The sequence below is a fragment of the Babylonia areolata genome, chromosome 20 (genome assembly GCF_041734735.1).
Source record: "Babylonia areolata isolate BAREFJ2019XMU chromosome 20, ASM4173473v1, whole genome shotgun sequence".
NCBI classification, from domain to species: domain Eukaryota; kingdom Metazoa; phylum Mollusca; class Gastropoda; order Neogastropoda; family Buccinidae; genus Babylonia; species Babylonia areolata.
The window spans coordinates 8,311,982-8,326,926 of NC_134895.1; the positions used below are offsets into that span (position 1 = coordinate 8,311,982).

Genomic DNA, 14,945 nt, shown 5'->3' on the forward strand with positions numbered 1-14,945 from the left:
TAAATTTTTGTTTAAATTGAGCATTGATCAGCTGACCCACACACATGACTTTTACCCAACATCCAGTTATCAAAATTAAAACTCTGTCATTAATTAAACTTAAATGCAAGAATAATACTTCAATCAAAAGGCAACTCATACCCCAAAAAAGTTACGGTGTATTCACAGCAAGAAAACAGACTTGACCTTATGAGTCAAAACAATGCCAGAGGCCCCTCGATGTATTCCCTGTGACGAGCCTCTCACTGTGAAAACACGTGCTCCTTGACTGCTGGGATCTGCATGACGTTAGACACAGACATTACTCGGCGGATTCTCTGAAGACTTTGCTTCGTGATGTTCGTCCTTGAACACTAGTGGACTTCTTAATAGAACTGAACATTTTTCATCAGATTTGAACATTTTGAATTGAGGAAGATTTTTCTGCTTTCTGAGTGAAAAAACTGAAGCAGTGATTATTCTTTATTGTATTTTTTACCCTCAGACTTGAAGTAGATGTAAACGTGGCGATTGCCTTAGTGGTCGGCGAGGCTCTAAGCACCATAATTCTAATAATTTGAATGAGCCAAAACAAAGAGGTATGCCATAATATAATCTCAAGACTTGCCATATCATTAAATTACCCAGACTGGCGCAATAGCGGAGTGGTTAAAGTGTTGGACTTTCAATCTGAGGGTCCTGGGTTCGAATCTTGGTAACGGCGCCTGGTGGGTAAAGGGTGGATATTTTTCCAATCTCCCATGTCAACATACGTGCAGACATACTTGTGCCTGAACCCCCTTTGTCGTGTGTATACGCAAAGATCCTTTAATCCATATCAGCGTTCAGTGGGTTATGGAAACAAGAACATATCCATCATGCACACCCCCGAAAACGAGTATGGCTGTCTACATGGCAGGGTAAAAATGGTCATACACATAAAAACCCACTTGTATATATACGTGTGAACGCTGGAGTTGCAGATCACGAATGAAGAAAAAGATTAAATTACCCAATACCACCACTCAATGACCACGTTCCATCTATACCTTCCAATCCCTGCCATCTAATGGTCACAATAACCCCAAAATTAACAATGTGCACAGTCCTTCCACAGACACGTCAAGATTGATTGACCGAAAAAATTAGAATAAGTTAATGAAAATAATGAATTTACGCAAATTTTTAACAGAAAATAATAACACATTGGGAAATTAAGATAAAACCGACTATCGTTCACAGGAAAGAATAATGAGGCTATAATAATGGAGAGAGTTACCACTCTTTTTGTTTGTTCATCATTCACAGGGTTGAGTTTAACACCCTACTGGCTGAGGCCCTTCTGGTCAAGTTGTTCAGGTCCTGGGTGAGTCCTGGATGTGTGTCCTTGTGTTCAAAGGTGAGCACTGGCTGTCAAATGTGGAGTAAAATTCTAAGGGTGATGAAGCCCTGGCTGGAGTTCTAATGGTTCCCCACAGCATTCATATATATATATATATAATATATATAGCCCTTGCTCATGACTACTCAGTCACCCCCCACCCACACACACACCACACCACTGCCAACACAAGTCACAGGACCATGCCAACACAATTTATTTGGGCAATTCATGGACACCTCCACCAACCAACCGATCAGAACAAAATCATCCTTCATTAAGCTTCCACTTTCAAATCTACACACACACAGTGGAATACTTTCACTCACACATGTTGCATACCCAACATGTCAAAAATTTAAAGGATGCAACAGACATCTAACTGGACCTATGAACACGGGAATCCAAATGCATATTCAAATCACACAAGGTAATTAACTTGGTTGTGCATACTTTCATCTTAGTTCCCAAACTAAGAAAGAGCTGGGGAAAAAATTATAATAAACAATAAAATTTAAAAAATATTGGGACCCTTCAGGTTCAATTTTGGAACTTTGTGTTCTGGAACCCTTTATGTTTTAAACACCTGTGAGTCTTTTGGTCATGGAGGTGCTTTTCTGCAAACTGGATTGATATTGCCAAATTCACAATAGTTTAGTTGCTGACTTAGAATCAGTAATAAAGGAGTGGCAGAGGGAATCAATACACCCTCTGTGTTGGCTGTTGTGAGGAAATAAATCACTTTTCCTTGTCTTTGTCAATCCCACACCCAAATGATAAACAATGAAGAGGGAAATTTTCATTTGAATTATCCTCTTGAAGTCCCAAATCATTGGAAAGTATTCCAAATGTTGAAACAGGTTTGGTTTGACCCATTTTACATCCAATGAACATGTTAATACACTTCTGACTTGTATTTGGATTATAACGACTGAAATCAATCTCCTGAAACATGTTCATACATTTTAAAGAAAAAACAAATCCTGTTCCTTTAAGTAAAACTGTAGATTTGATTCTAGTAGGCATTTGGTACAGTGGTGAATGGAATGTTACTGTCAGTACTGCTACAAATCTGAAACTGAGAAAGTGCATAAATGCGTAGGTCCGTTAAAATAAACCAGTTTTGTTCATCATAAGCAGATGTCAGTACACACAGTTCAATTTTTGTGCAAGGGTTACTGGGATGTTTCTGAAGTTCACTTAAAAGGAGATCGGGTCAGTCAAAAAAATCACCACAGGGATGCAACATACAGGCCACCTGTCATCTTTACTTACCCTTCACTGTCACAGTACCATTATACGTCAACTTCACACGGGTATCTTCACCACTGTTGTAGTTTTACCCATTCTTGTTCCATTCAAACTCCATCCACTCCCACTCACAACAAACATGAATTCCACTCCCAAACTCAAGTCTGTTCTATAGCCACACAAATGTTCCTGCTTCCACTCAATTTCAATTCCCTAAACCTAAATTTTAATCTAAACGATTCTGTTTCAACACATAGGCATGCCACACAAATATGTTAGTGTTAAACAAATGTGAATCCAAACTCTACCCAAGCTATGTTTACTGCAAGGGCTTTGTTAGACTTCTCCAGCTGGTGAGGTTTCATGGACATTCTTTTTGTATCTCCCACCTTGATTTCATGTATGTCTCCTCTGTTCTATCTCAAACTATCTTCCCTTGATTCCATGTGTCACCTCTATTGTACCTCTACTTATCTTCCCTTGATTTCATGTGTCACCTCTATTGTACCTCTACTTATATTCCCTTGATTCCATGTGTCACCTCTATTGTACCTCTAATTATATTCCCTTGATTCCATGTGTCACCTCTATAGTACCTCTAATTATATTCCCTTGATTCCATGTGTCACCTCTATTGTACCTCTAATTATATTCCCTTGATTCCATGTATGTCACTTCTCTCCTTCATAGTCTCACCAAGGTGTCTTCAAGCCATTTAATGTGCAGATAAAGAAGCCTTTTCACTGCATGGTTCAAAGCTGCCAGCCAAGCAACTAGTCGTGGCATGAACAGTGCCCACAATTCAACACAGTGTATATTCTGTACACTTCAAATATATCAATGAAACATATTCCAGTTCCTAAAGATAGGCTGATCTCTATCATGCTGCAGATCTACACAAGACTGATGCCTTTAGCATTCAAACTGCTTCCGGACAATAATAAAATCAAAAAGAACTCCACTTGCATGAATCTGACCCAGAGAGAAAAATTCTGGAAAATCATTAATTTAACCAGTTTTCCTTTTTCCTAACTGTTGTTAATTAATCAACCTACACATCAGTTTCTGAAGTCTTTGCTCCTCTTCTACAGACAAGTCATTTAATGAAACATGACATCAGTGGTCATGTGTCAGTCTGCATAAAACTGCCCAGCTCAAAATCAACACTGCACATAAATTCTATGATAAACGAACCTGTCTGACTGTTAAGTTATGGAGGGAAAAAAGTTTGGATATGCAGGACTGGCATATCATGATAAAAAAAAAATTGTTTCAGAAATAGGATCTGGAATCATTTAGCAGTTTTGAATGGATTCAATCCAAATTTGGTCATATTTCACAGCAGAATTTATTAGATTCTATTCTGTGGATCACCTGACATAGCACCAATGTTATTTGTTGTTTTTTCCAGTGAGAAAAAACAACAAACACTGGCTTCGGCATTAGTGTGAAAGTGTAATTCTTGTCATTGAAGCTAACTGGATGAACATACTCTACAGTCTATTCACACAACTCACCAACTCAATGTCAATGGTACTGAAAAAAATTGCAAAACATCCCCAACATATCACTGTCTTTAAACAAAAACAAAAAAACCAACAAAACATGAGGATATGTTTATGAAGTCAAAAACATTCATCAGACAGTAATTTTGGGATGAAATTTGTTTTCCTACTTGCACACAACTCTGGATAAACATAAATCCTTTGGAATTTCATGAAAACATGCAACAGAACATACCATGCAACAAAATAATGCAACTTATCTTTTAACACAAGACCAGAAAAACCATAATATCAAAGTCATTGACTACAACCAATGTTATTTCAGTTTGTCAGTTCATTCTGATGGTATCATTCTATTCAATCTGACCATTTATCCTGACAGCAACTAACAAACATTAACAATATAACATCATCATATCCTCAATGTCCTCTGTTAATAGACTGATAAGTTAGTTCTAAGTACAACTGCATGCAAACCCCAAAATTTAAAGCTGTTGGTTCACTCTTTCCTCAAAAACTGTTGACAGGATACACAAACAGCCTGCCTATTTTGTGAAAACATTACACAAAGTAAATGCATGCAGTCCTTTCACTCTAAGCCTGAGATTCAACAAAACCATGACAACACAGCACAAACGTTAAACCCATTTCTCCTTTACGGCATAACAATGAGGAACACCACAGCACAAATTCTAAACTCACTTCTTAACAGCAAAACGAAGAGCAATTATCGGCAGACAATACACCACTTAAAGCAACTGCTGGTTCTGCTGCAGTGACACTGGGCAGTAACCCCCAGAACTGACTATGTTCTGCATTTTCAAACACATGAAAAGGTCTTCAAAAACAAACACCACTTCACTCTCACAAACAGCAGTATGACCTACATCAATGACCCACAGCAAAACGGCAGCATCAAGTGTGGATGAAAAATAATCAAGCCAACATTAAACCAGAGCAGAAACAAAGCACAATGTAAACAAATGTTACTGCACAGCCCACACTACTACCATCAAGCCTCTCAGTGCTGTGAGTTTTAAGAGGTTAAAGCAGTCTTGCTTTGGCCACTTACAGAAACGGAGGAGAAAAAGTCCTCCCAGATGATGCTGGTCACCCTGTGCACCTTCCTACCTACCTACCTACCTACCAGTATCTACACACAATCAATGACAGTCACAGCATTTTAAATGCAGAGAGCGCACCGTTGCCAGTGGATTGGGGCACTCAAACTCCAGCAACAGCAAAACTGTGATGTTATACAAACTATAATTTTTTCACCTGTGAAGTTCATAAAGTTCACTTGCCCCCACCTCTACCCCCAGTTCCCACCCTTGTTTTTGTTTTTTTTGTTTCTTTTTCAAGCATGTGTTGGGTGTATGGGTCATCTGCATGCTTTAGCACCTCCTTGAAGCAACAGGAACTCAAGTTCAAGGTCTTAAATGGTTTTTATATTTCCGTAAACCTACAGCTGACGCATCACATTTCTTTTTAACCTGCAGTTGATGCGTTATTCTTTTACTGACCTGCAGTTGAAGGATAACTTATTTTTTAACCTGAATTGATGCATAACGTTTTCTTTAAGCATTTTTTTAAAACTTGAATTGATGCATACCTTTTGTTTTAAACCTGCAGCTGATGTGTAACATTCTTTTAAACCTGCAGTTGATGCAAACCTGTGAATGTGCAACATTTGTAGGAATGGGAGCAAATGAGAGATTGTTCTGGTTAGGGAAGCAACCTTTTGTAAACAAAGATAACGTGGAACGCATTTTCTTCAAACAACTATGATCACAAAAGCAAACCTTAAACCACCCAACAATCATGAAATCTAGTACTGAACACAAAAACAAACAAAAAAAACAACAACTACTCACACTACTGTCTCACAATCCACTGCCTGCAATGCACAAAATCCCTCTGCAGATGAGGTGACACCCCTCCAAATCTGCAGACAACTATTTCACACACAAACTCATACAACCATCCTTCTTCACTTCCTTCGTCTTCTTCCCACCCAAAACCCATGCTGAGAAGTCACAGTTTTTTCTTTTACACAGCTACCCTAGTCCCTCATGAAATGGATGTGACTGTCTTCACAAGCTGACTGCACACTTCTCTAAGTTCGTAGGGCCCGTCTGATGTGAGAGGGGTCAGGGCCTGCGTCAGTTGTTGCCGAACACTGGGTGAGATTGTGCCCAGCTGGTTCACTTCTGCAGACACACATCAACAACACAAAATACTGAAAAAGCTTTACTACTGCACACAAACCAACGGCTGCCTTAGTGAAACATGGCATCAAAAATGACAAATGCACTGGAGTTTGAAAAGAGGGGGTAAGTAAACAGTGCACATTTTTGTTGATATATTTTGTTCTCTAGAAAGTGTGTGTAATTTGGAACAGGGGTTGTGTCTAATCTGGATCAGGAGCTGCTATTTTGCTGTGTTTATTTCGCTCTGTTGTGTGTCTCTACATTTTCGTCAGTGGGGGAGCTCTCCATCATGTCCCTGGCTTCACTGAGGGTCTTGTGCAGGGTGTTGAGCTCAGGTGTCCAGTAGAGACGGTAGTTCCTGCGTTTGCCTCATGGAATAGCTGCCTGCGCCGCGTCTAATACTGCCTTATTAAAAGTCTTGGCATTTTCGTTGATGTCTTGGTGCGACAGTGTCAGCGCAGAAGTCCTCTTGTCTGCCTCGTGCTTGAAAAGGTCCCAGTTTGCCTTCTTGTAATTCCAGCTTGCTGGGAGCCTGGTGGGATGGGTTTCAAAATGTCTCTGTACTGTAATGATCACTGGCCTGTGGTCGCTGCCTCCAAGCTGGGGCGACACCTCCCTTTGGGCAATGCTATGGATGTCGTCTGTCGCGAAGGCCAGGTCAGGAGTGCTTGTGGTCCTCCATGCTCGTGAGTAGCACGTAGATGGATCTTCTGGACTGTTGATGAGGATCAGCTGGTTACTGATTGCCCAGTTTTCCACATCTTCTCCCTTCTTGTTGAGATCTTGGTAGCCCCAGCTGGGTGAGTGGCTGTTAAAGTCTCCTGTGATGATCCAGCTGTGGGAATCAACAAGGACAGAGTCGAGCTGTATTTGGTTTGTAGGTGAGTAGACATTAAGGACTGTCACTGACGTGCCTGGCAACACCAACTTGACTCCCAGAAATTCTGTGTCAAGATCAGCTTGACCAGAACTCTGGGTCTCTGCCGCTGGGATGTTGTTTCTTACCAGGGTGGTGAGGCCTCCCTTTGTTCTGTTCTCTCGGTCTTGTCTGAACAGCTCGTAACCTCTTATGAAAAAGCAGTGAGTGTTCTTGAGGTGAGTCTCTTGGATGCAACATACATCAATCGCCTTTTCACGCAGAAACCGCTGGAGCTCAACCTTCTTGCGCTGTACTCCTTCCGCATTCCAGTGGACGATACGAAGTGCTGCTTGCCCATGTGCTCCATTCTGTTCTCCCAAAAGAGTCTGGGAAGCATCGCGTCCGTGGTCGGTAGTAGTGGATGGGCCCCTTTGAGGCTGAGGGCCCAGCACCGTCTCCCCCCGGCCATGGTCCAGGAAGACGACACCACATCGGTCTAACGTTGTCTGCGTAGCCATATGTCATAGAATGTGTGCACAGCCAGTTTTGACTAGATCACGCCCCTTAGAGAGGCCACTGTGGCGCCGTCTTCAGTGATTTCCTGTTCTGGTAATAGTTTACAGTTGGCCAGGTTTTCTCTTGGGAGTTTTCCTTCTCTTGGAAGGACTGCCTGCTGAGGTTAACGGACTCTATCTGCCCGGGTTTGAAATCAGAGTTGTCCTTCTCCTAGACTATGTGGGTCCACGGCACCTTATTCCATATCATTTGGTGCAACCCCCAAAGGGAGGGCTCCCCCATCCGCCACCCGGGGGACACGCCCCTACGCCGTATAGTCCAATATGAATTTGAAGAATAACGAAATCTAGATGTCATCTAATAAAAATTTTGTTTTATAATTTACGCACACGCAAAAAAAAGGACAAAATTTGGGGGAATGTTCATTTGTTTGAATATGCTTAAAAGAAGGGAATATAGTGTTCAAATATAAACACAATACTTTCACCATCTTTGCAGTACACACAAACAACCACACACACACAATGTGCTTGCAAGTACATGCAGTGTCTTTTCTGTCGATCTGTCCATTTGTATAATCTGCCTTTTTCTTCTTCTCTTAAATACAATCATTCCTGTACTTTTTTTTCCAGACAGCAAGCAAAAAGACTGACTACATGCTGATACCACTATGCATATGCTCCAGTACTACTTTGTGTGTGTGTGTGTGTGCACAAAAATATGTGCACAGACAAGAACAAGTCAGCCCAAAAGATGAAGCGCTGATATGACACCACACGACTTTCAACCTTATTTCCAGCATGACTGAGGAAACAACAACAGTAGCACAATATAATGAGAAGCAACAAACTTGATGACATACCTGCTAATCGGGAAACAATGAGCCGGATGATGGAAGCACTTTCTGTTCTGATTGCCGCATACTTCAGATTACCTGCCCAACACATACACATCAAACACCCTCACATACACTTTTGATCATCATATACTTCAGATTACCTGCCCAACACATACACATCAAACACCCTCACATACACTTCTTATCATCATATACTTCAGATTACCTGCCCAACACATACACATCAAACACCCTCACATACACTTTTGATCATCATATACTTCAGATTACCTGCCCAACACATACACATCAAACACCCTCACATACACTTTTGATCATCATATACTTCAGATTACCTGCCCAACACATACACATCAAACACCCTCACTTACACTTCTGATCATCATATACTTCAGATTACCTGCCCAACACATACACATCAAACACCCTCACATACACTTCTGATCATCATATACTTCAGATTACCTGCCCAACACATACACATCAAACACCCTCACTTACACTTCTGATCATCATATACTTCAGATTACCTGCCCAACACATACACATCAAACACCCTCACATACACTTTTGATCATCATATACTTCAGATTACCTGCCCAACATATAAACATCAAACTCTCATATACACACATATACACTTCTGGTTTTGTACAAGCAAGACAAGAATGCATCTGAACAATCTATGTTTAAATCAAGCACATACTTCAAGCATGTGCGGAGTTTCAAACACATGTACAATACATACTTTTAGCATGTTTTGAGTTTTGAACACATGTATAATATTTTCTATACTGGTTTCTTTCAGATGTATCTATTCAAGAAGTCAGATCTTTAGATTCTGAAGTACTGTGCATGAATATACAAGCACTTGTAAAAAACACATGTCTGTTGAATTAATAAAAAAAAAAATTCAAAAAAAGCTTTTTATCAAACATATACACAGACACAGTATGCCCATTTTTAAGTTATAAAAAAATGTTGGCAAGCACTTACTAATTTTGCAGCTGATTTTTAGTTTGTATTTGCGGCCATTGACCAACACTTTGATCCAAGACCTAAGGAGACAGACTGTATCAAAACCCACCTAAACAGGGCAGGACAGCAGAGAACACTGTGTGCATGGTGGAGGAAAACTGGTTTGGTTCTGCTGACAGACGCTCCTTCTCAAATTCTTTCAGTCTGAAAAAAAAAGGAGAAAGATTTTTTTTCATTTGTGTGTAATATACGCTTCCACAGGCAGGTTTTCAAAGACCTTCAGGAACATAAACACCACATAACATGCATGTCTCATTTTCTGTCTTCTCTCCAACTTTTACAATGACTCGAGTTGGCAGGATACTTCAAACAGCCCTGTAGTGCTCTGATGTAACTTTCTAACAACAAAAAGAGGACTCTGTACTTGATGCTGCTTGAATTGACTGGTCTTTGTTCTTGCACAAGACACTTTCGCACGCTTGTACATCCACACATTTCTAGACTTTTGGGGGTAGCATTCATGACAGCTCTGAGGCACTGTGCAGTTAAAAGGAGATACTACAAGCCCAAAGCTTTCAGTTAAGACATGCAGACCACCACAGGAATCAGAAAATGAAACACAGGAACTCAGCAGTCTCCCAGTGCCATCCAGGATCAATTTGTAACCACTCTTTGTGGTCAGGTGAGTGTGTGGGACTGATGACTGTGAGGTTCAAGTTCAAATCCAACTAGGATTCTTCAGTCATGACTGGTCAAGTTCAAATCCCACCAGGATTCTTCAGCCATGACCGACTCTCACCCAACCAGCCAAGAGTGTGCTGAGGGCTAAAAAGGTAAGACTGCTACCACAAATCTGAGTATCATCACATCACATTACCGGTATATTCTCGTGTCACAGTGCTTAAAAACTGATCTGACCGTGAAGGCTGCATAAAAGACCAAAATGAGAGTATGACAGAAAAGAACATTTCAAGTGCAAAATTTTGAGGTGGGGCATGTATGAACAATGCATAATGCCCCCAGCTGAACAGAGAGTCCTATAATACCCCCAGCTGAACAAAGTGTCCTATAATACCCCCAGCTGAACAAAGAGTCCTATAATACCCCCAGCTGAACAAACTGTCATCCACTGCAGGGACATATCTCAGAAGTGCTGCTCAACTTCCTGATCATTACTGAAGCATGGTCCGTCTTTCTCAGGCCTGACTCCATGCTGAGGTATACTGTGCCAACAGCTTTCTTGAAGAGTCCTGAACCAAACCCATCTGAATAATACCATCAGTAACACCCTTCACCCTCACCATCGTAAAATAAAAACGTGTTATCAAGTTCCGTGGCCTTCAGGCCCATCACTGTCCTTATAAACAGCACACAAATAACACTTGAACATGAGCATAATCATACAGAGTTGTTGTTGTTTTTTTTAATCATAAAAAAGTAATACACAGCAAAAGAAACTGCAACTGGAAATCTCACATTTCTTGCACAAACACAAAAAAGTCATCAAAAAGGAGAGACACAGCCTTCAAAACTAGTGTGTAATATCCATTTGATCTACCACATGAATTAGTGGGGGGAAAATGCTTTTAAGGTAGCTTCTTATCATCTTGCAATTGGGCAATTTTCATCGCACTCTGTTGTGACCATCAACTCTGAATCAAAGCCAACACAAATAATTTACCAACCATGCACGCACACTTTCACTAGCATGGACAACCGAGATGACAACTAATTACAAAGACTAACTTTGTTTACACCTGTGAGTCGGTAAAACCGAGTGAATGGAAGAGACCACTCCTCTCAGCTCTAAAAAGACAGGGAAAATGCGTTGGATTTTCCTGGGCGCAGAGTGCTGAATGGACCAGCAAGGCAGAAGGTGAGGTAGAGACAAGAGAAAGAAAAGAAAACACGACAGAAGAAAGGAAAGAAAATAAGACAGAAAAAGAATGTAACAGAAAAAAAGGACATTTCCAGCACAGAATTTTCAATCGGAGATGGGTTTTTTTAACTCACTCGTGACGACAAGTTTTCTCCCTTGCTTTTCCCCACAGACAGCCCATTTGTAAGGGTTTGGAAAAAAATTACAAAAAATACAAAATACAGAGTAAGAAAATGAAACTTTCAGAATTGGTTTATTACGTGTTGAGCTATTACATATAAAAAAAAAATCAAATTTCTCATCTTATTTTTACAGTTTTGCCATATGTAGAAAATACTGCCAATTTTTCACCCCGAATCACCATACCCATGCTCACTTTCTGCATTAAAATTCGCTTTCTTCTTCGTCATCATCCACCTCTTCAATGTCCGACCCTTCAGTTTGTAGCATTTCAAGTACTTCAGCAACCCTAAAATGTTGTCGTCGCTGCCTTGTTCGCTTCACAACATTTTGAGAAGAGCCCACTTTGCTAACAGGCTGGCACGCAAGCAGACGACCGTGTCAGTGACTTTGTCAGCGTGTGTGCGAGACGGGCCACACATGGCAGGCTGACCAATCATACCATTCGATTGTGGAGTGACCCAGAATAGCGCACACTGCTTGGCTAATCACAAAATCACGTGTACAACGCGTGATGGATTTTTATTTCTTGAAAATGCTATTCCATTCCGTCGTCTGAAACCGAATACATTTTATGTAGGAATCCTCATGCATTCCTTCGTCCGGAGAGAGTTAACTAAAAGAAATTCTCTGCATCCCCAAGGGTGTTATATTTCAGCAAGGCCTTGGCTAACAGTCCTAAATACAAATGTGCACTTGCTTTCTCTCTCACTCTTGTTTTCTTGTTCAATATGCAGATACACATATTTTCATCTTACCTGTCAATGTATTTGTACAAAGCCTGTAAAACCACCATCTGCACTTTCCACGTACTGACTGGCAAGGCAGACACCAACTTGTCCAGGTACACTTCTTTAAATTCACCTGGAAAAAACAAAAGTCATCCAGTGATATTCAAGGGTTTTTTTGTTTTCGTTTATATATATGAAATTTATGTTGTTTTTTGCCTGTAAATGGCAGAATGAATTCAAGAAGTTGATTATTAACTTTTAACTGATTTTCAAAATGTAGCAATTACACTCGCATGCATGCAAGAATGCACGTTCATGCACGCACACACAAATGCTTATTTGTAAACCATTTTCAGTGTGTCACAATTACACTCGCATATGACTATCTGTATGAAATGAAACAAGTACACTCATCCGCATACATGCAAACACACACACATACACTTTAATACTACTGATAGGAAAACAAACACTCTTGCAGACAGATTTTAAAAAAAGAAAGAGGTGGTGCTGCACTGTCAAGATGCGCTCTTCCTTGGGAGAGCAGCCCAAATTTCACACAAGAGAAATGTGTTGTGACAAAAGAGTAATACAGGTTGACAATTTGTAACTGCATGTACATGCATGCACAAACCCACACATACACACCTATGTGCACACAGAGATGCAAATGCAACCAGCACCACAAGTAAAGGCATGCAGACAGACACACAAACAATCAGCAGCACATGGTAAAGGGGACAGAGAGAGAGGAGTGGAGGTCTGACCCTGAGTGGTGTGGGCGAGGGGCCAGGCCTGACCCAGGGTGACGTAGCATACTTTGGTCAGCTCCTCCTCCTGCACAGGGCTGCTGTCATCATCCTTCTCCTTCTTCGTCTGCTGACACACACCACACCACACCACACCACACCACAGTCAGTGGGCACCTTACTTCTGCTTCTGCTGCTGCAGGCCATCCACAGTTTGTTGGTACCTAACAGCTTCTGCTTAGTGTCTTCCAAACACCTACACTTTCTTGCAAATGTCACATAAAAACTGGCTCAGAAAAGACTCTCTGCCAGGATTCTCCCTTCCCAGTGATTTATTCTTATTTTGCATCTGTTAGCATGATTGTTTATGTGTGCAAGTGGGTGTGGTGGCTTCAGCTGGATTGGTGTGACTTTCTTTTGCTTTAGTTCCTCTTCAGGATGAAGGCGGATGTGGAAAAAAGCATGTTCCTTCTGTATCTGTTACCCTCACGAATAACAAATTTGTTTCATCTTGTCTTGCATTATCAAACTCTAGCATGGCATGACTGACCGACCCAGTGCAGACAACCCGATGCATGTAAGCAGGGTGGGACATTTTCTCTCTGTGTCTGGCAGTCAAACATCATGCATCTTGCTATGGACGGCACATGTGTTGTACGAAGCAGACTGGTGAGTTGAGAAAGAACATCATTTTTCAGTCAGCATTCTTTTTTTACTTTGTTTTTGAAATACATTTTTGATCTCAAATAAGCAATACTTCAAGCCAGTTTCCACCAGAATTACATCAATTATGACAAACAGTTAACACTGTGATAGTGCTACTCATTTCGTCCTTAATATATTTTCAAAAAGCAAAATATTCCTTACTGATACAAACATGTAACCAATGTAAATGCTACAACACAATTGTGTATACATCATAAAACCACGCTCTCTGACATCAGATTTCCTTCCAGTTTGAGAGGTGAATGTTGAAAACTGAAAGACTACACTGGCTGTTAAGTGACAGCACTACTGGTCACCTGTGAGAGATGGGGGGTGACGATGTCCCAGACCCGTTGGAAGAGGTCGCGTTGGAAGGTCTCCACAATGCTGCCCAGACAGGCCAGGGCTGACAGTCTGTACACCGGCTGGTCCTTGCCACTCTCCCTCAATGCTGTGTCCACAATCTGTCAGGTACCAACACACTGTAAACCATCTCCCTCAATGCCTTGTCCACAATCTGTCAGGTACCAACACACTGTAAACCATCTCCCTCAATGCTGTGTCCACAATCTGTCAGGTACCAACACACTGTAAACCATCTCCCTCAATGCCTTGTCCACAATCTGTCAGGTACCAACACACTGTAAACCATCTCCCTCACTCCACTTCGAAGTATCCAACAAAAGCTTAAGTAGTGTCATCACACTTGTTTATCAATGTGTCTTTCTTTTGTGAGTCACAGTTGTGAAAGTGTAACATTGATGTAATATGTGTGTCAGAAGCACATGCATGTGAGCTGCACACTGGTGACTTTGGAGTTGATTGTCACCATTGACAGATGAGGAATCAGTCCCATTAATGATCACCGACATCCATTCAAGGTACTATTACAATATAAGACATGATTTATATGATTTATACGATCCAGAAAAAAACTCTCTTAGCCCCATCCACACTTTTATCTCATGTCATCAATTTCAGTGTGCCAGTACTGTCTACTTGTTTTCCATGATTGAAATGATGGTCTTCATATAGTAATGGTGGTAAAATTAAACAACAGTATTTCTATGATCAGAAATGACCCATGTCAATACACCTTTAAACATTATGTTAATGTTTCTTGAGAAATGTGATTGTCATTTTTTTTAAGATTATTTATTTGA

At 40.8% G+C, this 14,945-nt stretch overlaps 1 protein-coding gene across 3 annotated transcripts in view; it reads right to left on the bottom strand.

Annotated features, from left to right (window-relative positions):
* Positions 1 to 1,564: 1,564 nt before the first annotated feature.
* The window catches only part of LOC143295004 (proteasome adapter and scaffold protein ECM29-like), a 73,054-nt gene continuing 59,673 nt past the window's right edge, over positions 1,565 to 14,945 (bottom strand). For all 3 annotated transcript variants that reach the window (XM_076606538.1, XM_076606537.1, XM_076606539.1), the window contains 6 exons: positions 14,100 to 14,246; positions 13,096 to 13,204; positions 12,356 to 12,461; positions 9,648 to 9,742; positions 8,564 to 8,635; positions 1,565 to 6,326 (listed from right to left, as the gene is read on the bottom strand). In XM_076606538.1, the coding sequence (XP_076462653.1) occupies positions 6,187 to 6,326; positions 8,564 to 8,635; positions 9,648 to 9,742; positions 12,356 to 12,461; positions 13,096 to 13,204; positions 14,100 to 14,246 (669 nt within the window). In that variant the 3' untranslated portion in view covers positions 1,565 to 6,186. The remainder of the gene's footprint in view (positions 6,327 to 8,563; positions 8,636 to 9,647; positions 9,743 to 12,355; positions 12,462 to 13,095; positions 13,205 to 14,099; positions 14,247 to 14,945) is intronic.